This window comes from Neovison vison, chromosome 1 (assembly GCF_020171115.1).
Source record: "Neovison vison isolate M4711 chromosome 1, ASM_NN_V1, whole genome shotgun sequence".
In the NCBI taxonomy this organism is placed as follows: Eukaryota; Metazoa; Chordata; class Mammalia; order Carnivora; family Mustelidae; genus Neogale; species Neogale vison.
The window spans coordinates 29,282,516-29,310,487 of record NC_058091.1 but is presented as its reverse complement, the minus strand read 5'-3'; the positions used below and the strand labels follow the sequence as shown (position 1 = coordinate 29,310,487).

At 33.3% G+C, this 27,972-nt stretch overlaps 1 protein-coding gene across 4 annotated transcripts in view; it reads left to right on the top strand.

Annotated features, from left to right (window-relative positions):
* Nucleotides 1-27,706, top strand: part of GRIK2 (glutamate ionotropic receptor kainate type subunit 2) — a 641,671-nt gene extending 613,965 nt beyond the window's left edge. The window contains exons 15-17 of one of the 4 annotated variants that reach the window (XM_044244968.1): nt 13,024-13,274; nt 23,525-23,659; nt 26,008-26,063. In XM_044244968.1, the coding sequence (XP_044100903.1) occupies nt 13,024-13,274; nt 23,525-23,644 (371 nt within the window). In that variant the 3' untranslated portion in view covers nt 23,645-23,659; nt 26,008-26,063. Of the gene's footprint in view, nt 1-13,023; nt 13,275-21,789; nt 21,838-23,524; nt 23,660-26,007 lie in introns of those variants that run through there. The other 3 variants (XM_044244958.1, XM_044244978.1, XM_044244987.1) reach the window with 3 other exon arrangements.
* The last annotated feature ends 266 nt before the right edge of the window (nt 27,707-27,972 follow it).

The window sequence follows — 27,972 nt, the reverse complement described above, 5'->3', positions numbered from 1 at the left end:
AGTGAAAACAAGCAAACAAAAAAATCCACAAAAGCTTGGATTCTTATTCCCCAGTTATGCAAGTGTAGCTGAGATCACCTGTTGCGGGAGGTGAGGGTGGGGGTAAACTATATAAAGGACATTTTCCGAATTAGTTTCCAAGTGGAATACAATGTTTATGAAAGATTATGAAATTAAATGTATGTTAATTCAAAGCTTAATAAAAGCTGTGTTATTAAAACTCAACAGTAATAATTTAGAATTTGGATGTACAGAAGATATTTTTGAGGTGGGATATTTTTATTTTTGACATGTTTGCCTTGCTAGTGTGTGTAATATTGGATGTTATTGTTGTTTTTAAATTCTGCATACAAAATGAACACCTTTATTGCCTGAACCAGGGAAAACCCTCCCAAACAAAGCATTGTTGTTATTCCAATGTATGTATTAATTCGGAAGTTTTATAATTAACTCTAATATATGATAAATATTTATTAATGATTGAGTATTCTTAATTATTACTTGAGGAGCAAAGTTTTTTGTTAATGGAGTGCTCCAACTGTGGTATTCGCCATGGTTAGGTCTGGTATGATTCTTTCCCTCAGTAAGAATTGCATAATGAACACAAAAACTTCGTGAGTTCATGTACCATTTATTGGAATTTGTGATGAGTCACTATTTGCCATTTTTTCAAGTATACTCATTTATGCATTGGAGTATAAGCAAATTTATATTTTAGACTATAGACTGATAATGTGCTATTAGAAAGTATCATCATTTGCAACAATCTTGCAATTCCCTAGAGGGTATTATGCTAAGTGAAGTAAGTCAGACAGAGGAAAACAAATACTGTGTGATTTCACTTACATATGGAATCTAAAAATCAAAATGAAAAAGAAAACAAAACAGAAACAGACTTATAGATACACAAAACAAACATACAAAAAGAAGTTTTCAGTCCCACCGTACCCCTGACACTCTTTACTAAAAGATAGAGGCTTATTAATAAAATATAAAACAATTCAAAATATTGATAGATATTTAAGTTATATTTTAATGTACCTTTTTAAATTGAGGAAAATACCAGGCATAGCACCTAGAATTTCTATTTCCTCTAATTTTAAGCTTATCTTATAGATGAGATAAAAAAAAATTAAACTATAAACCTCAGGATGTAGATTTTTTTTCTGTTATCTGTTCAACTTAGCTGATCAGATCAACTTTTGTCCTTTTGAAGAAACCTGAGTTATTGTGGAAAATATCCATTGATATTGGCAAGGGCAATGCATGAGGTATGTTGTATTATATATCTAAGTGGAATCATTTTTTGTAGTGTATAGATTAATGGGGTATAGTAGCATATTAGTGTTTTCATCAAAGTAATTTTTTAAAATTAGGCAATAGCACATGATAAATTTCTAACTTTTGTAAGGATATTCTTGGAATTTGAATGTAAAATTATCAGTACATAGGAATACAAATTTTAAAAATCTGAAAAATGATAGACCAAGACTATTTTAGCATGTTCTTCTTTATTTTCACTGCCAAATATTAATTTAAATTTATTAACCTCTCATTATGACTAAAGGTTATTTAATGCATGTAGCATATATTTTATTTTTAGCCTAACTCTGAATGAGATAAATTTAAAACAGTAATGTAAAGGAATAATATTCAAATCAATCACCTGGAAGTATTGCAATATATATCTTGTTTTTCTTATTCAGAGAACTTGTCTTCACTTTGACATGATAACATTAAGTTCTTTAACAAATTATATTTTATTCATTCATAACATGGTATAAAATCAAAATTATTTTGAGACTCAGTCCGTTATGAGTGAGTCTTAACTCTCTTATATAACTTCATTAAAGAAGTATAATCTAAAAAGAGGCATCTCATACTTCACTTCCTTAAATACTTGACTTCTAAGGAAAAGATTCCAGGCAGTAATTTATGATTTGCTCTATCATTACCTCTACTAGAAATATGGCTTTGTGAATTATTTAAATTTATTTAGTCATTAGTAAACACAAGGACATGTAATTCTAGTACTTGAATAAGAATCTGACTTGCCATAAACTTTCAACCAATATCATAATCTATATTTTTCAATGAGTTAATTAACATTTGCCTTTTGTGTTGTTGCTGTTCAAGCATATTGAAGATTATTTGTAATACAACATATTTATTTAGTTTCAAAATTTTGTTTAATCACAAACAAAAAGCAATTCATTCAGGTGTGAAAAAAATATTATTTGAGGCTCTTGTTCTTTTGCAGTAAGAGTTGATGAGATAAATATATTCACAGTAGAGGACCATGGGCTCAAGTTCTGTGAATTCAGATTAGTGCCAGAAATTCCCCAGGATTTTGAGTTTGTATTCTGCAGGAGCCATAGTCCATAGTGAAAATTTCATCTTTACTAATACTGTAAATGTGATTAAGGAGAAGAAATCCTTTTGCTTTTATTGTTGTTCAGATCGCCAGATATTGTCATGGAGGCACATGAGGTTAAGTGGAGAAGGTTAAAATGGAAAATACTTTGTCTTTTTTGGAGTGGGAAATCAGAAATATTTCAAAAATTGTGTATATTTTCCTTAACCCCCCAAAAGCCCATGCAGTTTCTTGTTAGCCTGCGAGGCCTCCTCCAGCGTGATTCCTCTAGGGGCCTGCCATCACCATTCATCATTCTGAGTATGATGAGAACTGCCCAAAGTGTGTTGTGAAATCGCTGAATGACTCCAATATAAGCTATTTAATTAAGGAAGCTCTGTTTACACAAAAATAACTTTAGTGGAGCAATCAACAATGATGTGAAGGTAAATGCTAAATAAGCATAAGCTGGCTTAATTAAGCTTGGGGTGACATTCTATCCCTTTCCGTTTTCCTGACTGCAGCAGTGTTATTTCAACGTGATATGTACTGTATGGTAGATTTTTGAAGCTGTAGGTGTTCTTACTCTTAACGGAACTTCCTATTTCCTTAAAAGAATTTGAAAAAAAGAAAAAAAGATTCTAGATGAGGTAAAGCATCAAAGCAAATCACTGCAGTTTTCACTAGGGAATATTTAAAATGTGTGAGCAGTTGCAGTCTCTTGCCTTTTAATTCACCATAGGTAATAATCTATTTATCCGAAAAGGGAGCATTTCTGCTTAATGGCATTTTCTATTGCATTACCTCCCTTCTTACTGCCCAGACTAAAAGCCTTCTTGGCTTCTCTCTTTCGAATGGTGAGTGCACATTTTACTTCGAGGACTAGGCAGACTCAGCGGTCCATGAGCTGGTAGGAAAGCAACAGTCTAGAAAAAATCCATTATGGCCAGTTGGGGTTATTTTGCTTTGCTATGTTCAATTTGGTAGAAATATTGTAAAGTGACTGAAGGGTGTCATTAAAACTATTTCTATTTTTAACAACAAGCTAGTGGCGTGCTTCATTCGCTAGTCCTCATCACTTTAATAAATATGAAATATGTATCAGATGACGGGGGATGGAGGGATTGTGTTCATTTTCTATGCATACTGTTGATGCTAAAAATTTTCTATAATATCATTCGTTCCCATTTTACTTGTTGGGTTAAATCAATAGTAATTTTCATGCAGCCAGTGAATTATTATTTCTGTAGATGAAATGCAAATTAACTTAGTCATATCACAATTATACAACCTGCTGACATATGTAATACATGAAAAATATAAAGCAGAAGTATAAAAACGAAATAGAGAGTAATGTAACGTGGATATATTTATAGTGATTTTTGATACTAAGGTTAGACTTAAAGATAATTTTTTAAAATATTTATTTATTTATTTTTGAGAGAGAGAGTAGAGAGGGGCAGAAGGAGAGAATCTTTCGGCAAACTCCCTGCTGAGCAGGGAGCCCAATGCAGGACTTGATCCCACAACCTATGAGATCATGACCTAGGCTAAAAACTAGAATCAGATGCTTAATGATTGAGCCACCCAGGCACCCCTAAAGTTAATTTTATCACACACAGAATTATTATATATATTTTATTTCTGTTGTATTTAATTATTTAATTATAAATGTTAGGATATATTCTTATTTCATAATAGGATTTTCAAGTTACCTTTAAAAACTGTTCGGTAACTGGGGGCACCTGGGTGGCTCAGTGGGTTAAGCCGCTGCCTTCAGCTCAGGTCATGATCTCGGGATCCTGGGATCGAGTCCCGCATTGGCCTCTCTGCTCAGCAGGGAGCCTGCTTCCTCCTCTCTCTCTCTCTGCCTGCTTCTCTGCCTACTTGTGATCTCTTTCTGTCAAATAAATAAATAAAATCTTTAAAAATAAATAAATAAATAAATAAAAACTGTTCGGTAACATTTTATGTTAATGAATACAAAATAGCAGTAGTCCTATGACTGATTCTCAGTAACATTAATCTCCTTATAATGCTCTTATACATAATTAGCCTTAAGTAAAAAATGTTGCAATAGGTTGTATCATTGACTCTTTACGGTAGAAGTAGACTACCTTGACATGTGAACAATGTGAAATTTCTTTCTTCACTTCCCTCTTCTAATGTTAAATCCATGAGATCTCACTGCTTCTTTATTTCTTGTTCTTTGATGAAGTGAGAGATATAGAATTGGTACTAGGGGAGGCATGTTGTTTGTTTAAGGCAGATGCCAGTGTTTATAAAAATAGAAATCAGTATGAGAAGCATGTTTTTTCCCTGTTTTGCTCACCATCCATTTCTAGAATTCCCAATTCATCACATAATAAGTACTGTAATATTCATCATTATAGATGCATAAAATAGCCGGCCTTCAGTTCTTCAGCTTTACTGAAATGAATGAATACATTTGTCTTCATTAGTTGAACATAATGCACAAAAATTGATGCAAATTATTCATCTTTCTGCAGGTCAAACCTTCCATTAAAATGCATTCTATTTTTTCATTGCATAAGCAGCATAATTTTAATGTTGGTGAAATGATTTTGCAAGGCTAAATCAAGATCTAATAATTTTCAGAACCTGAATTAAACCAAAAAAAGTCAAATTATACTTGTATAAGTTGTATATCCCTGGCATATTGTTAATGTCTAGATTTCTTGTCACTGAAAACAGATGAGAGTCTCAGTAAGCTATGCCTGCTCCACAGACATCCTCAATAGACCCTGCGTGCTAGAATCTAGGAAGCTTCCAGGGGGAATTTGATGGTTTATAAGCAACAGTGTGAGCCATCCTCATTAATATTGTAAATGCTGACCAAATGGTGCCCAGCCAATGCATGAATGGACAATTTTTATGAAAACAGAGTTGGTTCTCATAGGTTTTATGTGCAAGATCATTTCATTCATTTAGTTGATTTCTTATTCTGATTAGTCCAAGGTCATGGGTTCAAACTCTATTATGGGTTAGTTAACCAGACTGACTATGCCAGATTGTTATCCTTTGGTTAGAAGGACTGAGTAAAATCAATGAATCACTCTTATTAGAAAAAAAAAAGTACAAGCACGGAGGTGAAATGTGTAAATACTAAATTCCAAAGATGACTGCCTTGCATTTGCTGGCTCTCATGTGAAAGGCGTTTTCTTTGCATGTTATATAGAATGTGTGGACTTTTAGTTAGATGACTTATGGACAAATTCTCATTTCACCTGAGTGTTGCTGGTGTCTTGGTTGAAGTTACTGAGCCTCTTTAAGACTCAACATCATTATCTATAAGTGAAAGAATCACATCTACACAACTGGGGTGTAATAAGGATTAAACATATTATATTTACAGTATTTGCATCAGAAAACATGTACCACAGAGAATTACTAAGGATATATCTGTGGTTTTTAAGTTATTTGTATCTTACTTTTATACCCTCTATTCTCTATATATCCAATGTGTGTGTGTGGTTTTTTGTTGTTTTTGTTGCAGTGAAAACTCAAGGATAGGACACATGTGGCATTGTCTATCATTATATGCCTGGAATCTACACCTGTGCTACGTGGTATCTATGAGTGTCATATAGTAAAGAAAAAGCAAGCAAGCAAACAAACAACAACAACAAAAACACATGATTCTGACATGGTCCTTGCCCCCAGGGCATTCATATCGTCATCTAGGAAGGAAAGAAGTATGGAAAAACATTAGAACATGAGACACCAAATATTGTTTTAGAATATTTGCATGTGTTATGGCACCAGAGAAGAGGGATCCTGTATTTATCTGTGGTACTTAAGAAAAAGTGTGCAAATATAGGGAAGAGAGAGCAGAAGTTTATCTGAATTAGGGGAAGTTCAGCCAGAAAATTGGAGGAAGTGTGAAAATGGGGCTCTCCAGACAATGGGAGGTATAACTAGTGTGTACTGCCGTTGAGCTGTAAGTAGAAGAGGTAAAATCAGAGAGGAGGCCTGTGATAGATTGAAGAAGTGGATTTCATGACATATTTAGGAGTGGGTATTTTATTCTATAGCTCTGAAAGAGCTATACTACTGAACCACTGAAAATTTTAAAAAAGGAAATGATGTTCCTAGATTTCCAATGTGGAAAGATTACAAGGTATCCTGGAGAATGGATCATTTTTATCTGTTATTTACTATTCTGTGATTAAAATGTTGGTAATTAGATTTCAAGATAAGATCACTCTTCTATTTCTGTGATTCTCATTAATGGACTTCTTATAGTCCTATCAAATTGAAGGCTTTTGGTGGGAGATCTTCAAAAGAAAATGCAAAGAGGGAGACAGTACCCAGTTTAGCTATTATCTAACAGGAAGTGTGAAATGGGCCCCATGAAAGTGTCTAGTTGCTACATGTATTAAATGCTTCATTTGAAATAAATCTAATATAATTATCACATATAAATTATAGAGCTAGACATAGTTTGGATTCATAAGAAATAACTTAAGATAACATTTATGATCAATTATTTTGTAATTAATACATTCTTTCATTTATGCATGTGTCCATTTAACAAATATGGTGTTCTTACTCTGTCTTAGGTGTTATACCTGTCCTTATGAAATTTATAGCTTGGGGGCACCTGGGTGGCTCAGTGGGTTAAGCCTCAGCCTTCGGCTCAGGTCTTGATCTCAGGGTCCTGGGATCAAGCCCTGCATCGGGCTCTCTGCTCAGCGGGGAGCCTGCTTCCTCCTCTCTCTCTGCCTGCCTCCCTGCCTATTTGTGATCTCTCTCTATCGAATAAATAAATTAAAAAAAGAAATTTATAGCTTGTTAGGGTCAATGGGCATTAAACAATCACAGAAGTTATGTTTTTATTACAAACAGAAACAAGTTCTAAGAGAAAATGGACAATGATGCTATGGTACTGTAAAGAACATTATTGATTCAGTAAAAACATAGATCTGCAGATATAGCAATATAAAATTAAATCTGAAATGTAAATGTAAAATTTGTCCTAGCACTTCTTAAAAACAAATATGGGAGGGAAAGTGTTCTTTGAGGCAATAAAACCCATCTTCTACTGAGGCAAAATCTCTAAGAGACTGTGGTTTGGTTCTATCTTTATTGGAAGATTTTATCATGGAAAGAATGGTAAAAAGAGATACAGCTCTAAAAGCACCTGAAATTTATTGTGCATTTATGGCAACCTTGCACTCATCTCGGCATAGGAAGCAGGGAGCCATTTCGTAAAATAGAACATTGCTAGCAGCACAGTAATTTAAGAATGGAAGTTGAGGGTTCCAGCAGACACCCTCAGATCTTTTGGGCTAACCAGTCTTTTACTTATTAAAGCACTGACCAAAGGAAACTGCTGACTGGTGTTTAAATGCAAGGAATGCATAAGAATTTATAAACTTCTTTGTTGCTCTAACTTATAGGTTTTTGGCAACTTGTAAAAAAAAATTAAACATAATAGTTCATGTCAGTATGCACTACATTTTTAAATAACCAAAGAAAATCTCATTGTGAGCAAGAATATAAAGGAACCAATAATCGGAGATTGCATAGTGAAAATCAAAAGGCTAAATTCAGCTCTAAGAGGTACTTGGCATATCCTGCAAGATTTTTTCAAAAAATGATTTATTTGCTAATATTTTGATGTAGAGAATTTTAGGTAACATGGTTCATGTGTTCTCACAAAAAATAAAATAAAATATCTGGTAGCCCTGTGTTGAAATTTTTTTTTAAAGATTTTATTTATTTATTTGATAGACAGAGATCACAAGGAGGCAGAGAGGCAGACAGAGAGAGAGAGGAGGAAGCAGGCTCCCCGCTGAGCAGAGTGCCCAATGCGGGACTCGATACCAGGACACTGGGATCATGACCTGAGCTGAAGGCAGAGGCTTTACCCACTGAGCCACCTGGGCACCCCCCTGTGTTGAAATTTTTAAAGTGGAGCTGAAGGTTATCCACTGTGGATGTTGTAATTTTTCAGATATGTTTTGTCAAAAGTGCTTCTTCATTCATTTGTGGCTATCTGTCTGTCCCTTAAGCATTTGAGGATTGACTTTTAGGTGCAAGAATACGTGTTATCGGGGCACCTGGGTGGCTCAGTGGTTAAGCCGCTGCCTTTGGCTCAGGTCATGATCTTAGGGTCCTGGGATCGAGCCCTGCATCGGGCTCTCTGCTCAGCAGGGAGCCTGCTTCCTCCTCTCTCTCTGCCTGCCTCTCTGCCTGCTTGTGATCTCTCTCTGTCAAATAAATAAATAAAATCTTTAAAAAAAAAAAGAATACGTGTTATCATAGACATATTTACAATTTCCTCAGTAGTTCTCCAATCAATCTCAGAGTCCTCTTGCAAAAATACACATCTTCCTCGGAGGCAGCTTCTCTCATAGTGGCTCAGTGCTCTCAAGGCTCCTCGCTTGCCAGCGTATGGATTGAAGCTGGGTTGGGGTCTGGGCAAAATGCAAGCTGTATCTATCTAGCTAGTGGCTGTTCACTTCATTGGGGCTCAGCACATGGCTGTTCATGTCACAAGGAGGATGAAAGATACTTTTGTTCTTTGCTCTCAACGTGTCCTTGAGATTTTTCAATGAGATGAAATTTCAGCCCATCTTGGAATCCAACTAGTCTCTGTATAGAAATATTTCCCCAGGATTATCAAATGATATACCAAAGAAGTAATAATTTGTTGTTGAATTGCTGTTTCTTTACAAAAATAATTACTTGAACTAAATCAATGACAAAAATGATAAGTAAAACATGGCAAGGATTTACTGTCATCAATTATTTCCTATATTATTTTATCTTGTTAAAACCTCAAAATGAGGTATATTAACTTTGTAGCTTTGATTTAAACCAAATTCCATACACACACTATTATATTTATATTGGAAAACAACTTTGGGGAGGTTTGCTAGCAATGGGAAATTTTTATGCTTACTCTTAAGTGCTAGAATTAGGAAGATCAGCCAAGCAAGAAATCAAGGTGTATCTATCATTTGTTGAAAAGTGGGTTGCTTCTGTTTGTTTCTTTCTTTAAGAATGTAGGGGAGAATATTGTATTTGAAGATGTTAGAATAAACATCCTAATGCAGTGTAATGGTTATGGTGGGTTGGCAATAAAATAATATTCTTTCAGTATTGTTTGGAATGAGAAATAAGCTGACCCAAAATAATACTTAGCTGAAAAAAAATAATACTTAGCTGTATCAAGAATTTTCCATTTTGAAGTCTACGTTTCAAGTCACTATCACCCCAAATTTTGCTTACTATTGTACTTCTAAAAGTGAAGCCACATTTTATATTTGTCACATGTGGCCACAAGTACTATTTTCACAAGTACTATCAGCACAAAATTTGCTTCAGCTGCTGTATTTCCAATTAAAAGGTATATTTGATGAACTGCAATTCTGCTTAAAGGGGATTTTTTCCCTCGATCAAATATTTATTTTACAGAGAATATGCATGGTTAATCAGAATGGTAATTCAAAGTAAGAGTGACCTTGAATCTGGTGTTAGGTTAGATGCAGTGAATTAATGAAAACTGGATAGCACAACAGATGGCCTTAATTTATGGTTTTGAAATACACGTCCGACAAACCAAAAGGACTAGGTTGTTACTCTTCCATTATGGTAAGAATACTTCAGTCAGATATGCTCCTCATAATATGAAACATTTGTTGAGAGCCTATTATGTGAAAAAATATTCAGAACTGAGAATCATGTAAAAAATATTGAGATGATAGATGATAGAGATAAATGATAGATATACATGGATAAACATCATCTATTCCAGAGTTTATAATGTACATAGGAAAATAAGTCACATCCCAAAAGGTAAATAATAGTAATGATAATACTAGATAACCTAGACTGGGTGTTCAGTTAGTGATTAAGGTAGAAGGTAGACTGAGCAAGGCTCGTCAGTTGAGACCTAATCTTTTAAACTGATTTTGAAAATTTTAAATTGATTTTAAATTTAATATTTTCATCAGGAGTAGCATATGGAAGAGAGTACAACAAAGAAGCCAAAAAGCAGAAACTCTTCTATTATCATGAGGAATTAGTTGTATAATGGAAACAAAATATTGAGTTCTAAATATAGGAATGGATAATGGTTCTTTTAAGGAAAACTGGAAAAATGTACAGAAGCCATATACCTACACATTTCTTCTGAGTGAGATTAAGGATTATGTTAAAGAAACAGCCATCCCTAGATTAGGTAGACCATCCCTCCAACTTTTTCATGAGGTTACTTACTTTCTATGATTCCCCTTGTCTTTCTGCTTTTAGCGTGACTATTCTTTCTAAGAGAATGATGCTATGTTGGTCTTGTTATATTAAATAAGTTAAAACAAAATATACAGTGGTGTCCCTTATGAGGCAAAAAAGTTTCTTGACGAAGTTTTTAATCACTCTTAACAAAGATAAAGTTTTAGTATAAGTCCCAGTAGGTATATTTAAGTAAAAAAAAAAAAAAATGCAGGAAATACTGATCTTAACCGTGAAGTGTACACAGCTAAAATTGTATTCCACAGATAAAAATATTTTCTTTTCCTATTACTGTGGAACTATGTGTGAGGGTAATATTTCTGAGAGTTTCAGATTTTTGCATATATGATTTTATACATTATCAAAAGTTACTGCTGCCTTGAATGACAATGTTCTGTGAAATTTTTTGCAAAAGCTTTACTAGTTTTTTTTTTTTAATTGTGACATTTTGTAAAGGCAGGAAATGGATTAAAAACGAACATGTTAAATATATTTTTCAAAACAATAATTTTACATGTGCAGAAATTATCCTAACCTTTAATACTGGTGAGAACAACAGTTTACTTAATACAGTAATGGATCAGCGCAGTTTTTTGGTAGAAAATGGGCTTCTGATACAAAGATCTGTTTAAAAACATGCACAAGCACACACACAAACCCTGAAGTGTGATTTTCCTGTTCTAATGATTTGTTGAATTATTATTAAATTGTTATTATTGTTGATGTTGTTGTTAGTTCATGTTTGGTTCTGGATTCTACTTGTTAACTGAATTTAAATTACTTGAGGTTCCGGTTACCTTGCAACACTTGCAAACAGTGGGATGTAACTGGGTGGCTTCTCTATACATATGGAGGTACACACCCATATGTGTATACACGTGTTATTGACTTTTTCCTGACGCTCTTACACTAGGTCTGTACCAGAACGACCTGTCGTGTCAGCGTAGTTAGGAACGTCCACACCGATTGTATACAAGCGGCTGTAATCTACTATTCTGCATTTTAAGCAAAGTTGCAAAATTTGAAAATTAGTATTTTTCTGTAAACAGAAGAACTTATGAATGAGGAGATGCAGAAAAATGGAATGTGCAGTGTAGCGTTTTAGGAAAGAAGATGGAACTTTAGATAGAGGCTATTTCTGGGTGGGAAAAAGAGGTAACACCAGTCCCTTGGGATAGGGGTTGAAAGATGCACGTCGTTGAGTTTTATTCTATGCTTTTGGGCAACTAATTAGAAAGTTATTACTTATCATGTAACAGCTAATTCAGATGAATATATGCCCCCATCAACATAAATACTAAATTTCATTCATACTGCTACCTCCACTGGAGAGAACATTTTCCCCCCCAAAAATAAAATAATAAATAAACTTAAAAAAAAAAAACCAAAATACTTACAGTGTATTATTACCATGATGATTTTTGAAGGATCCAAGTGTGTAGAAGACCGTTATTTCTGTTATTCAGATTAAAGAAAAAATAGGAGTATGTACCTATCACTCGCAAAGTATTAGCTACCCCTGAGTACAGCCTGTTGATCCTGGGAAACACAACTTTTCCCACAACTTTCCTGAAAAGAGAGATTACTGGTCTATCAATGTTCTGTTTCAGTGTGGAGTGATTCCTATATATTAGCTAAATATCCTTGCACTTTATCAATTTCTTGTTTAGGTTTCTACTTTGGTTTTACTTAATTGCCAGTGCTCTGAATTTCCTGCCTTTTAAAAGGAGATGATTTTATCCTTCAAAATCAGAAAGACATTACTTTATGTTGTTAATTACTTCTTTCATTAAATTTCTATCCTTGGGGTGCCTGGGTGGCTCAGTGGGTTAAAGCCTCTGCTTTCGGCTCAGATCATGATCCCAGGGTCCTGGGATTGAGTCCCGCATCAGGCTTTCTGCTGAGTGGGGAGTCTGCTTCCCCCTCTCTCTTTGTCTGTCTCTCTGCCTACTTGTGATCTCTCTCTGTGTCCAATAAATAAATGAAAGATATTAAAAAAAAAAGTAAATTTCTATCCTTGGTCAGTTGTTTTTCTCTACTGAAAATAAATCATTGGCATGCTCTGGAGCGTTTGAACAAAGCTCTGTCCTCTTCTCATCATGTTAACTTTTAATTATAAAACTCTGGGTTCCGGTCGCCTGGGTGGCTCAGTGGGTTAATCGGCTGCCTTCAGCTCGGGTCATGATCCCGGAGTCCTGGAATCGAGTCCCGCATCGGGCTCTCTGCTCAGCGGGGAGCCTGCTTCCCCCCTCCCCTCTCTCTGCCTGCCTCTCTGCCTGCTTGTGATTTCTCTCTCTGTCAAATAAATAAATAAAATCTTTAAAACAAAAACAAAAACAAAAAACAAACAAACAAACAAAAACCCTCTGGGTTCCTTGAAAGAGTTAACATACCCTCTCTTTGCTTAGGTTCTCCATATAGAGACAAAATCACCATAGCAATTCTTCAGCTGCAAGAGGAAGGCAAGCTGCACATGATGAAGGAGAAGTGGTGGAGAGGCAATGGCTGTCCTGAGGAGGAGAGCAAGGAGGCCAGTGCCCTGGGGGTTCAAAATATTGGTGGCATCTTCATTGTGCTGGCAGCCGGCTTGGTGCTCTCCGTTTTTGTGGCGGTGGGAGAGTTTTTATACAAATCCAAAAAAAACGCTCAATTGGAAAAGGTAAATGTCACTTTTTTACAATTTAAAGCAATTGTTGTTATAATAAAACAAACTATTTTTGATCTTTCCAAGCAAGGGTAATGCTTAGCACGGTGACCGCTAATTGTCTTCTGCCAATCGTTCGCTAACGAAGGTTCACAGAAAGAATCAGGAATACCCTTGTGATTTTTATTTTAAAAGAATATGTTTAAATTAAAGCCAGGTTCAGGACAAGGGAGTATTTCTCCTGTTACTGAGGCCTGAGAAAAAGAGAAACTTCTGCGGCTTGAAGTTCATTGCAGTTAGTTCAATGAAGAAATGCAATTAATGAAGGAAGCAAAAATCAAAAATTGTAACATGAAGGAAAGAATACTTCTCTATAGATAAAACATGTTTTAAAGTACAATCTGAAAGAAGGTTTCAAGTTAGAGGGTAGATGAGATTTTTTTTTTTTGGAGGATTTTTAGTCCAATAATTTTCTAATTGAAAAAAAATGGTGAAAATTACAGTTAATTTTCTAAATTAGTGAATGTGTGGAAATACTGTCATTCCTTTCTTGCCATTTAATAAGTCCTTTATTCCTTGGCACCAGAATCTTTAGAAGAATATTTATAAACCTCAAATATACTGAGACTATGGCATTTTTTTCTCAAGATTTTAATATATTTAGTCTTTTGTACAAATGTCTTTATGTTCCATTCTTGAAAAATTTGTGAATCTCATTCAAATTATATATTTCTAGTGCTATAATTTCTTCAGTTCTATAAATATAAGGAATATTTAGAGAAAAATCTCTCAGATGGTACATGAAACTTTTTGTATGTAAATTTATAGCTCTGAACATGAAATACTGCTTTACCATTTTTAAATCTTCTAGCACCTCATTTATTTTTTGTATATAACCATCTCATTTGTTTTTTTTTAATAAAAAAAATTTTGTAGGGCTTAACCTTTAGACCCTGTGTCATAGTGAGATTATATTCTCTTTCATATTTAAGAGGTTTATAAACTTACTGGTAAATATGAAGAGAAAACATATGAAATTAAAGATAATGTCATAAATTAATATAAGGTAAATATATTTTGCTAATATTCTTTGAACACGGACAACCTTAGAACTGTTTTTGAAAAACAAAAACATTTTTCTCTGTCTTTGACAATTTAGTTGCAATTACTTCTCCTGTCTGGAATCAAAATTTTGGATACAGTATTAGTATATTTTTACTTGACTATAGTATTTAACACTTAGAAATAATATTTTTATAATTGAGTAGTTTGAAGGTCTCTTTTTGCCCTTGAATAAAATTACCAACTCAAAAGTTTGAAGAATTTAGAAAATCATATGATTTATTTCCCCACAACATTCAAGATGGTTATATCTGATGACTTGGGCTAAATCAAATATTTGTTGCACTGGTGTGATCAACGAATAGTCTCAATATTTTTTAAAATTAACATATAATGTATCATTTGTCTCGGGGTACAGGTCTATGAATCATCAGGTTTACACACTTCACAGCATTCACCATATCACATACTCTCCCCAATGTCCATAACCCAACCACCCTCTCCACACCCTCCTCCCCCCAGTAACTGTCAGTTTGTTTTGTAAGATTAATAGTCTTTTATGGTTTGTCCCCCTCCCAATCTCATCTTGTTTCATTTTTTCCTTCCCTACCCCTCAAACCCCCCACACTGCCTCTCAAATTCCTCTTATCAGGGAGATATGTTTTTTATGTTATGATCCTTTCTGTAGTGTCAAAATCAGTTTTGAAATCAAATTCAAAGAACGAATCAAAGACAAAAAAACATTAACACATCAATTTCCATTTTTACTATAATTTGGCAATAAATGTGTCATTTGGTTAGTTAATACTTAAAATGAGTCCACAAATTCCAGAAGGAATTTGGGTTTTCTAATTGGAACCTCAAATCTCCATATGCAATCATTTTCTTTCAGTTAAAGCTCAGTGTTAAAACCAATGAATTACTCTCTTGATACATGTGGTATCCTATTGCCCTTGTCACTTTGTGTCCTAGTCATATGATTTACCTAGGCTGTGTCTTTATGCACAGTCTATATGCTTCCTGCTAAAAACAAAATAAAACAACCCAAAAACAGAGAATTTAGGGATTTAATTCTCTAAAATAACCTTCTGCATACTTACTATAAAAACCTAGTTTGGTTGAAATTCAGCTTTCTTGAATTTCTATGGACCTGCATGACCTTCTAAAACAATTAGGAAAAGGAAATTAATGTACCTTTCTTCTTCAGATGAAGCAAATAAACAACTGTGTTGATATCACGCGAGTATTATTAGTCACATTCTCCAATGCTTTCACACTCTGTCTCCACATTGTTTCATAATGAAATCCAAATTCCCCAGCTTAGCAGATGAGGCATGTCAGGATGCCCCTGTCTACCATTAGAGTTCTATTTTTTGTTTTTCTCCAATTTGTACCTTTATTCTAGTCAAACTAAATGACTTCCAATTTTCCAAGGTCTTTTGGCTTTTTCAAATCTTCTTCCATTTGACTTAAACAAATCTTGACCATTTTTCTGTCTGGTAAACTCCCACTAGTCATTCAAGAGTAGGTATCAACTTGCCCAGAAAGCTTTCCTTAATCAATAGATGTAATGGATGTGAGTATAGGACACAGCTAATTCCAGAAGGTGGTGTTGGGTTTTCATTTCCCATTTCAGTGGGAAAAAAACTATGATATGCATCTTACTTTTTTTTTTTTCCCACTTAGGTGATTTCAGGTACCATCATCATTCCAAAAACATTTCCTACCCCTTTGAGAAAGTTAGGAAGGCATTTCGTCCATTTTAAACCACATCAATTATTAAGTCTAGATACCTTTTCTCTGTGAAGCCTATGCACATCTCCATTCTCCCTTAGCACACTATTTTATTCATATTGGTTTCTCTGTGTGAGTGCCTCTCTCCCTATGAGAATCTCAGTTCCTTTAGGACAAAGACGTAGTGTTGTTGGTTTGTATCTCCAAGGTCCCAAAGGGATGATCTATCTCTATCATCTATTTACTTATTTATATTTTCCTTCTATCTATTCAGATTACTAATGAAGTTGATGCCAGGAAATGATTTAGAAAAGTATATCATAAAGAATAAAAAAGAACTATGTTTCTATATAGTTCAAATGAACTGTGCTTATAAAATAAATACTTATGGATTTATTAGAAGTGACCCATTTTTATTTATTGTGGTGAGTCCAGTTCTTGGACTCAATTCTTTTTTTATTTTTCTTAAGGAAAATACTTTATTTAGTTGAACCCTATAGTTTGTTTAACATATTACTTAATTTATTAAAATTAACTATAAAATATTCCTAGATTTATCACAGGATATGCATGAGGACCTATAAAATTCACAGTTTATTTATTATACTTACAATTGTGACTTTAATTACATTTGTTAAATTTTAAAAGGAGGGTAAATATTTGTGATCATTCATTTACTCAATAATTATTTATTGAGAACTAAACATGCAAGGAATTATATTTTGCACATTAAATGTGAACAATGATACATTATTCATAATCCTGGCTCAAATATTCTTTGCTATCTCTGTTCTGTTCTCTTTCTCTATTCTCTTCCTTCTTTCTTTAGGCTATAGTATTACTGGATTTAGAAAAAAATGAAATTTCCCATCTTTATCTAAATAGGCTGCCAGATACACACAGTTCTCGTTGAATATGAACCTTACGGATAAAATTTATGAATAATGAATTACATGCATTTTGTAAAATGTTAGTGGAGCAAATAGGTCTTGATGACTATAACTTTTTTATATTTTTAGTAATTAGGAGTGGTGTAAGAAAGTACCATTTTTAAATGAAGAAAGGTTAAAACTGAAAGCAGAAGAAAACACTGAAATACCTGGTCCCTGAAACTTCAAAAACCGTAAATTGCATTCCTTTCAGATAACCACAAGATGGTGTATTACAATTTTGATAATACTTCATGGTTTTTATTTGATGCAAATATTAATATATCAAAGATACATTGCTTTTCATTTTTTTGAACTTTTAAAATAAGTAGGTATTTATTTTTCTGATTTTTCCAAAATATAACTTGACCATTTGGAAAGATCTTCAAAATGTTTTTCCTTCCTGAATGTGTCTGAAAAAGTAACTAATCAATACTTACATTTTCTCATGATTTTCTTCTTGCCTTCCTGTTCCCTGATTTAAAAAATATTAGTACTTAAGTTTCATTTAGTAACAATCCAAGAAACTATTATACATCTGAGACAATTGTCAGTGAATTTCAGGTCACGTGGATTTGCTTCAAAGATCCTATTTCCTCTCTGCCCCGCTAAGTCTACTTAAACTGAAGAAAACTATTTAAGATACAAAGTTTTGTTTTCTCTGATCATATGGATGATATATATTGGTTTTATAATTTGAAGTGATAGTAATTATTTTAATTTTAACTAAATTATTTTATGACAGAATTATGGTTCAATTCATGTTTAAAATCATTCACCTTTTCTTAAATATTTTAACATGTCCTCTTTTTAAAGATGTACATATTTCTGACTTCTGAATTCCAGAAAGAATAATAATGTAACTTACACAGTTTAATTTTTTGTCTGATTTATATACAGAAATATTTTCTTTCCCTGCAATTGAAAATGGATTTGCTTGTAAAAATGGTTTTTATTGAACAGTTTGAACAAGAATCTCTGAGTTTCCTGACAGAGACTTAGCGGCAAACATATTCTTTCTTATTACTTAAGTTTTAACAATATTTAGTCAAAATGTCTGAGAATTAGAAAAATAAACAATTTATTGTTCAGATATTGAATTTGTATTGATTTGAACTTTCCTTTAAGATGATTGAAGTACATTTTAAGAACTACTTGGGGGGCGCCTGGGTGGCTCAGTGGGTTAAGAACTACTTGGTATTGTTGTTTTCCAGGATGTAGTACATTTTAGTCGATGTTGTTATTTGTATTATAGAACGCTGGTATGTCATATTCCAAATAATCTCTAAATAATGATGTTTTTCCAGACGGTGAAAGTTAAAAAAAAAATTTAAAGGGCACATAGAATGCTCTTCAATCTATAGTTGAATAACAAATATAGAAGGAAGCTGTAACTCATACTAGAAGGACCAGCGAATGAAAACAGTACAATTTGGAGGAAAAACAAAGAAAAAGTCAGAGTGGGTTAGTTTAATGCTGTAAGACTAGGGATCTTGGGTGAAAGATACTTACAAGGAAAACACTTTCAAAGCTGGCTGGATCTCTATTTCATGGAACCAGAAGAATGAAAACAGGTTGTCGCTTTCAGAATGTTAAAGAATTTGTTCTATCAGAGCAATGCTTTTTAAAAGAGACCATTTATTGAACAAGGCATAGGAAGGCAAACACGTTTATAAATCATCAGTAAAGATTTTATTTCAATATTTACCTTTTGCAAGTAGAAGTTCTATTTTCAGTATAATAAAATTTAGCCACAAAGCATGTTGCTATTCAGAAATTAAAAGTTGAAAATAGACTTTAGACAAATAGTCCATTTTGTATTGTTTTTATGTTACTGCCTTTATGTGAGAGCAGAGCATCCCTTAATTTCTACAAATGACCTATATAAGAATTACCTGGATGGTTTTTAAAAATGTTTTTAAATATAAATATCAAATCATACTTAAAAGTGAGATGCCAATCTTTATGTTATTCACTAATCTAGTTCCAAATCATCTAAAGGATTTTTAAGTCATTAGTTTGTGATTAAGCCAGTCTCTACTTATGCACATAAATGATGTTTTAAAATTAAGATTTTAGCTGAATGGATAATAATTTTACTACCTTATTTTTATAAATAACTTAAGAGTTTCTAAAGAGTACCATCTCATTTGAATACAAAGTTACCCTGAGAACGATGCAAATATCATTATCCATATTGTGTACATTAGGATAAGTGTCTCAAGGGTCAAGTGCTTCCCAAAGTCAAAGATGTCTACTTCCACACTTTTTAAGCTATAGCATATTGCACAGAATGGATGTAGAATATTTAACTATTTTTCCTGATTATTTTTCTTCCTGAAGTTGCATCGATGCAATATGTAGAGTGAGAGTTTGAATTAGATAGACAGATTGTGGGCTTTGATCTTAAGCACTGTCTAGTTATTTCACTTTCCCAGACAATTATGCATGAGTTTTAGAATTAAAAAAAAAAAAAAAAAGATTTGGGCTCCTTTCTCAACTTTGTTCAACTTTGGTTAAAATGACTTAACCTTTTTATACATCTCTTAAAATAAACAAATAAATGGGTTATGAATACACCATAAATGAATGTGTTTTAAAAATTAAGATAGTTAACATACATTGAGTCTTTTGCATATGTCTGGTGTGTAATAAGCAGCTATTGCTATAATATACTTATTATTCATAAAGATGATGCATTTTAACTGCTGGATCTTAAAAAGAGAGAGCTTTCCTGGAATTCAACATTAGATATTTGGATGTTATATGTTTTGTTGAAAATTGTATCATTATGACTGCTAGTGAGAAAGTGATGATTAACATTGCTTTTTCTTAAAATGCATTTCATAGCTGTATTGACTAAAGTGGTGTTGAATCTTGTCAGACCTTATTCATTGATTTTTCGAGCTTAAGGAGGGGAAGTGTAAAAATGTATAATGATGCTTCATTTTTCTCTGACTCACTGTATTTGCTAAATGCAATATAAAGCTATTCAGTAAACCGTTTCTGTAAGAGTCAAGGTTTCTGAGAATATTTCCATCTTTCGTTAAGTTTATCATTGTAAAATAACCCCACCTAAAGCATAGGATGCTTTGTCATTTTATTCATTAAAAAATGTATTTCATTTTGCCCCATAATTTTTTCTGTCTGATTTATTACTTACTATTCAAAAATTAACATTGATTAAGAACAGAGTCCAGGTAAAAAGCTCCACTGAAATTCAAGTCACTGTTCAGGAGGTGGGCTGATATAATAAAAGCATTCATAGAATGTTAGTCAGGAGGACAGCACTCTTCTTTGAGCTCTGATACCAGTTATATGCATAACCTTGGGTCGATAACTTGACTTCTTGAGTTTGAGTTTCTCTAGCTATAAAATTAAAGTGATGATGTAATAAGATCACGGCCGAACCTGATGGTAAAAGGTCCCATCTGACAGCGCACAGCTAATCTAAATAACATTTTTGTTTTTTGTTTTTTTTTTCCCAAAATGAGAGCCTCTCTGGAACTGAGCATCATGATCAAAGTTGCTATATACATTTTTGACATGAGTGTCTTAACTAGTCATTTTCCATCTCTCATTGCTTCACTGTTACATTCATATAGCCTGAGGTCAATTTATGCTTCTGATATATATCATTAGCTCTTTGATATTTTAAAAATCTTGTCATTTAAAAAGAGTATAAATCAAAAGGAATATGTCGTATTAAATGACAAGTATTTTCCTCATTTAATGCAGCAATATTTATACAAAATATCACTGATAATGTTCATATACGTTTATGCCATTTTAGTTATTATTTAGTTGATTTAGTTATTATGTAATATGGGATAATTTTATGCGGGGATCCACAGTGACTGTTCCAATTCGTCTTTATGACATGTGACTTTGAATTCTTGGTCAAATGGCCTAAGGCTTCAGAAATTAATTAGAAAAGTATCTGAGAATGGACTGGCTATCCATACTAGGTTAACAATTTAAAGGACAAACACAAAATAAGTTTAGTTAATATATGCTAGTGTATGTTAGAATATTGAGCTACAATCTGATAAAGGTAGCTTGAAGATGTTTTGGTGGGATTTCCAATAGGAACTATATGCAAAAATGGTTGGAAATTATTCTGAATGGATATTGGAGTCTCATTTAGTTCATTTTATACTATCAAAGAATAGAATAGCAAGACATATAAAATAGCTTCCTCCTTAAAAATATAAATACACAGTGCATAATATGATTATTTTGCCTTTGGGAGATAAATGACTACATATATTCAACATGAAAGTGATGAGCTTTAGAGTTTAAAAATTCAAATTGGTTATTTTTCATCAGTTGCTGTTTTTTAAAAGAGACATCGCTAAATATAAAGATCTTAACTTAAAAATGTAGTTTATGCCAGTGTTCAATGTGGAACAAATTTACACCTAGATTTGTACTTTTTAAAAAATCATGTGCTTTTCCAAGTGCTGTCACATCATGTGATCATATAAACACATCTATAAATTAGAAAGTTAAGCTATTAAGAATAAATTATTCTATACACCAATAATGATATTCTTGAGAACATTTTCCTGTGGATTATTATGTTGTTCTTATTATACTCAAAATAAAAATACAGCTTTGTTAAAAAAAATGTAAATATAGCCAAATCTATACTTTTAAGTTTTCCAGACCTTCATCATTCCTAGAATTAGTGATGTGTAAATACAGGTTGCCTCATTAAATATAGTAAATTTGATAATGAGTTTTACTAATTTAAATGCAATTATACATGCTAACAGCTCAAAGATTTAAATTTTCATTTTCAGGAATCTTCTATATGGTTAGTGCCACCCTACCATCCAGACACTGTTTAGTAAACTTTTGAAACTTACTAAAAGAGGTTTTTAATAATGGTTAGTATCCTTGTGCCTTTCTTTTTTCTTTTTGTAGTCTGTTATATTAATGTGGAGAAACATTTTTGTGGTTGTTCTCACCCTAAGAAACTTACCTTATTTAATGACACAACTTGTGGTTTTCCATTCTTAAGGAAAAGTGACTTGAAAAAGAAAGCAACATAGTTTCTTTTTCTTCCTCCCTCCTCCCGCTTCCTCCCTGCTTTGCCTTTGCCTGACTTCCTCCCTCCCTCCCATATTCCCTCCTTTATTTCTTCTCTTTCTGTTGCTCTCTCTCTCTCTTTTTTTTTAATTCTTTCTTCTGCTCTCCTTTCTCCTTTCCTCCTCCCTCCTCCCCCTATACCCCCTTCTGCTTTCCCTTCTTTTTTATTTTAAGTCAGGAGACTCCTGTTAAGTGTCCTTGGGTTTTCCAAAGCCTTATTTCATAGTTCAACAGAGAGACATTTTTTTCAAAATTCCAATTATTATATGAAGTTGGAAAGACATTGTCTCTTGAATGACAACATTAGAACTTTAAAAATTAGACATAGTAATTTTCTGGCCACACACAGCACAGAGAAACAACTATAATCCACAAGCATATCTATAGTTTCAACTTTAGATTCTTAACATAGATTACAACAAGAAATTTGCACTGTAAAACTTAAAAAAAGTAAAGAACATGTATTTGCCTGGTGTCACAAATGAACAGTACTTTATAATATCATTAAATTCTTTAAATTTCCCATGTTGTTGTTAAACTCTTGCTTGGGTCTTAAGGTTTTCATGGTTTTGTGAAGGATTAGAAATAATTCTACATGTGAAAAGAGAACCTTGTGGTCTCCCAGTGACTTTATTAGTAACCTAAAATAAAACTATTTCTTAGGTAAATGGACAGTGATATATCAAAAAAGAACTGTTAAAATTCAGCTCATTCAGAGAAAAAAAATGTAATAAAAGTAGTAATTTGACATTAAATAACCAAAGCTATTGTTTGGTTGATTAAAGGCTGTTTGATTAAAATGTTCACTTTCTAATAGCTTTGTAGAATAGACAAAGCCTAAAAACAGTAATGGTGGGGTTACATGTTTATAATTTCCAGAGTTTCTAAATTTGTAAATATAATTCATTTAAGACAATTTAATTTATAAAAGATGAAAGTATCGTGATCTTTGATGTAGGTTTCTTACCTACATTTTATATTATGCAGCATTATAAATGTTATATAATACATAAAAGTGTCTAAAAAGAACTTTATATGACTTTATTTGTAGTGTGAAGTTAATCGTAGGGTACTAAGTTCAGTTTACTCTTTAATTTACTAGAAATAAAATTGAGTCATTTCATCTTTGGATGCATATATATAAGACTTTTTATCCATAGGAAATCAGTTGTGTAGGCCACTCTCTTAGTATGGACCCAAAATTAATTAATATATCTATGCCATTATTTTTTGAAACTAATTATATTCAAAATGTCTACAAATTGAATTTGCCAAGAAGAGGGTGTGATCAATTATTTAACATACGGGAAATTTATTCATTTTAAATGAAGGCTTATTTCAAACAATTCATCCTGTTACATCCTGTAACATTTTAAAGTGTCAATGGCATCAAGTTCTGACCTTGTTATATTATCTAATCAATTCTTCTGTTAAATGTTTCAACAGAGAGCCAAGACTAAGTTACCTCAAGACTATGTATTCTTCCCCCTTTTGGAGTCAGATTTTTCCATTTCTACAGTGTTGTCATCATCACCATCTTCATCATCATTATCATCATGTTCTTAATAAGTACATCTAATAGTAGGTATTAAGCAATGAGAAACACTGTGTCCATATACTGGCTGTCAGGTGTCATATAAATCCTTTAATAGAAATATAGTTCATGAGCTTCTGAACTGTATAATTTAACACATTATAAATAATGCATGGCAATAACTGAAGTTAATGGGGAATTCATGTGTAGCATTTAATCATCACCCATTATAAGTACTAATAAATTAATATCTTTACTAATTTAATATTATTAAACAAATACCAAAAGTTTTACCTTGATTAGTCAGGTCTCTTGTATACATGCATTTTACCGTGCCTCTGAAAAAACTTTCTTAAGCAATTGAATTAAATGGAGTGTTAAGTAAGAATTCAAAGATTAGGGTCATGTGTAGCTACAGTTAAAATCCAGTCAAAGTTTAAAGAATACACGTGTGTTCAGTCAGTGCCATGAAAACTTGATTTCTGCTCTTTACAATTCAGTGACAGGGATACATTGAAGTCCCTGAGGCCAGATAGAAAAATATGATAATGAGTGCAAAATACTAAAGGGACAAAACCAAATTGAGTGAAAATAATGAGCCTGGTCAGTTGGAAAGTGATTTCTGAATAAGTTAAAAAGTGAATCATGTCTTGAGGTAAAGGGGTAAAGTTGGATTGATATGAAGGATGAAAGAACTCTGCAGGCTCCTAGAGCAAGGAAAAACAAAGGAGAAAACCCCTGGAGGTCCAACCAGAGAAAGAGTGTGTGTATAGAAAAAAGAAATGGGGAGGGTGAAGAGGAAGGAGGAAAGCTAAATCAGAGAAGACATAATGGGGGTGGGGGAACAGATTTAGATTTTACTTCTTTCTTAGATGAAGAAATGCTATTAATAACAGGTTTAAAAATAGATTTTTCTGGCATCTGTGAGCCTTTTGGAAAGGAATATCCCAGATAGAGAGTTGAGAAGACCACTAAGGAAACTGTTCAGGAACCCATAAAAGAGAAATGAGGTTAAGGCCAGGAATGGACAAGAAGATACAAAGACAGGGTCAACAATCACGAAATTGGGTTATCAGGATATCTTACTGGCATCTCAGGTATGAACTCTAGAAAGTGGCTTCCCTTTTCTCTGAATCAGTTTTCTGTCACAGAGATGCTTACTTTAACTCAAAGTATTATTTTGAGTGTCAGAAAAGATTATGCATGCAAAATATTAAAAAATAAACCAGATATATGTTATTAAATATTATTTGCAATTAGCCTAAGCTGATAGACAATAAAGCAGCAACACCTAAAGCAAAAAATAAATCTATACATGCTAATTTGATTAGGTTTATTTCATTATGTTTTCATATCTCTTTTTGGAATTGTATATATTTTTCATATTTGTTCACATTTTTGGTCATTGTCCACATTTTCAGTTCTTGCACAGAAAGAGCCTAAAGTCTCAGCTCATCTGAATTGCAACTACAATATGCAACTGGTTCATGAATCTGATTTATATGTGACTAACACACGTGTATCTCACGTGTGTTATTAGAAGACTAATAAAAATTTTGTCTCACATATATGACTCTGTACTAGGAATCGTGAGGAATGTGTAATAATGAGCCCCAGATACACAGAATTTCTAGCAAATCTACTGCCAATGAAATGGGAATTAAAAATATTATTTATAGGGTCATTTTTTCTTGATGGGATAAATTATTTGCCAGCTTTCAGTTATCAAGCTGATGTTGACCAAAAAAAAGTTAATATCTGTTCATGTACTTTTAATGTGCTACAGTTTGTCATTTCATGATTAAATCATATTTGTTTGTAATCATCATCAATAGTTTTATAGGCACAATCCCACAAAGATATACTGAATACCAGAAATTTTCCATGTTTTTATGTCTAAATGTGTGAGTACTATTTTTGTTCTGTTTTGAGATGCACAATGAAGAATCCATGTTTAAAGAAAATTTTCATATGTCATGTTGTGATCTAAAAAAGTAGGACATTTCTTCTAATCTGTTAAAAGATCAAGAACGGATTTCTGCTTGATTGGTGTATATGTGTTTGTATTTAAATTTTGAGGTAGATCTATATTTTACGATGTTAATCAATTTTACATCTGAAAATCCTATTCAACATAGACATAGTCTTTGCATTCCTTGTGGGCAGTTTATATCACTATCAGGTGGAGATTTTCTTTAAACTAGCCCACTTTACTAAGATACTTTAATGATCATGCATTGTATAACTGCAACAACCGCTGTCACTTTTATAATGAAAGTTTTCAAACCTTCAAGGCTGCTATGTTGACAAGCCTCTTGAAAGTGATTTTCATATTGTTGCTGAGCAGTTGCAGCTGATCTGTTTTGTAATATCTCATTCTCTGTGTTATTCTTAGAGGTCCTTCTGTAGCGCCATGGTGGAAGAGCTGAGAATGTCCCTGAAGTGTCAGCGTCGGTTGAAACACAAGCCACAGGCCCCGGTTATTGTGAAAACAGAAGAAGTCATCAACATGCACACATTTAACGACAGAAGGTTGCCAGGTAAAGAAACCATGGCATAAAGCTGGGACACCCAACACCCAAGCACAAACTGTCGTCCTTTTTTTTTCCAAACAATTTAGCGAGAATGTTTCCTGTGGAAATATGCAACCTGTGCAAAATAAAATGAGTTACCTCATGCCGCTGTGTCTATGAACTAGAGACTCTGTGATCCTAGCAGTTGCAATGATCAGACTTGATTTACAAGCATCATGGATCAACCAAGTTACACTGGGTTACACTGTTTATCATGGGTTCCTCCCTTCTTTTGAGTGAATGTTACATGCGCATTTTGTGGCTGGTTTCAAATGCAGTCCAGTGAGAAATTACAGGTTCCTTTTGAAGTCCAACTGTTGCCAGGAGGTGGAATATCAATAACCAAGGGTAACCGGTTTAAAAAAAAAAATCATTAAGCATAAAAATACTTGGAATCAGCAAAAACTGTAGTGTTAGAAGAAACAGTACAGACTTCTGACACCCAGATAATAGAGGTGGTGATGTTCCTAGCTCCCAGCTGCTCAGTATAATGGTCATCTGAATAGACGATATGTTTTTATAGGATGTGAAAAATAATGTAATGCAAAACAAATCTGAATTTTATGGCAAGTGGAATATAAAGCAAATATTCATCAGTGTTTTTCTTTCTTTCTTTTGACAGTCTGTGTCACTGATTAAGAGAGAAATGTCAATTACTAAGGCAATAATGTTTTCTTAAATTTACTAAGGCAGGAGATTTAACATACAGCTCTACCAGATCCCTACCTATCCCTTTACACCTTTTCCCCAACCCCGTCCCAAGAATAAAAAGGCAACAGTTGGTTCAGAGATTCTGAATTAAAAAGGATGATGTTTTGCAATCTTTGTCGTAAGTTGTAAAGAGGGCTGAGTATCAATGGTTATGTGGAAGACTGAAGCTTTCGTTCTCACATTCAGATATGTTAACCTAAACCCTCGTTCCTGCTGTAAATGAACTTGATGGAGCCTGGGCAGATCTCGGTGAAAGGAGAAAGGGGACTGGTCAACCATAGAAAAGTATGTGTGGAGAACTTTGAAGTGGACTGCATTTATCAATACAGTCACAATGTTAAATGAACAAAATTCTTGAGCAGTTTTTTTCAAAAAAATGTTCAGGTTTATTTGTGGAAATGCAAGATTTCTATGAAAATAGTTTTTGTATGGAAATTTTTGTAATACTTTTTATCAACAAAATAAGAACATGTGTTCCTGTCAGGGGTGTGATGTCAAGCATGAATGGTAGTGCGTGTGCACCACCAACGTTTGGTGAAAACTATTTTTATCAAGAAAAAAGGAATCATAGAAGAGAAATATTTTCAAGTTAGATAATATAAAAGCTAGGTGCACTACCACCACTGCTTACCATGCCACACCCCGGGTTTCCACGAGGCTGAAAACATACTGTAATGAACAATTGTGTGTAAAATGGTAAAAGACACAGACCTCTTGACAACATTGTGATAACAGTTGAGTGCACACAGTTTGCTGTTTGAATCCAATGCACAAAATTTAAAAAAAATCATTAAAATTATGTCCATTTTACTTTCAGCTTTGACTTTCATTTTTCTCTTGTATATGTGTAAGAATGCACAATATGTTCATTGCTCGAAGGGAAGTCCACTTCCTGAAGTCTTCTAGGTCATCAAGGATGGCCGCTTCTGAACCGCCTGGAGAAAAGAAGAAAAAGGCTCAGTGATGAACTACAACAGATGTAGGAAAAGCCGGACTGGGATAGAACTTGGAATCTTTCAGTTTAGGATGGTTTAAATGAGAAAAATAGCAGTTCCAGAAGCAGCAGTCATGATCTT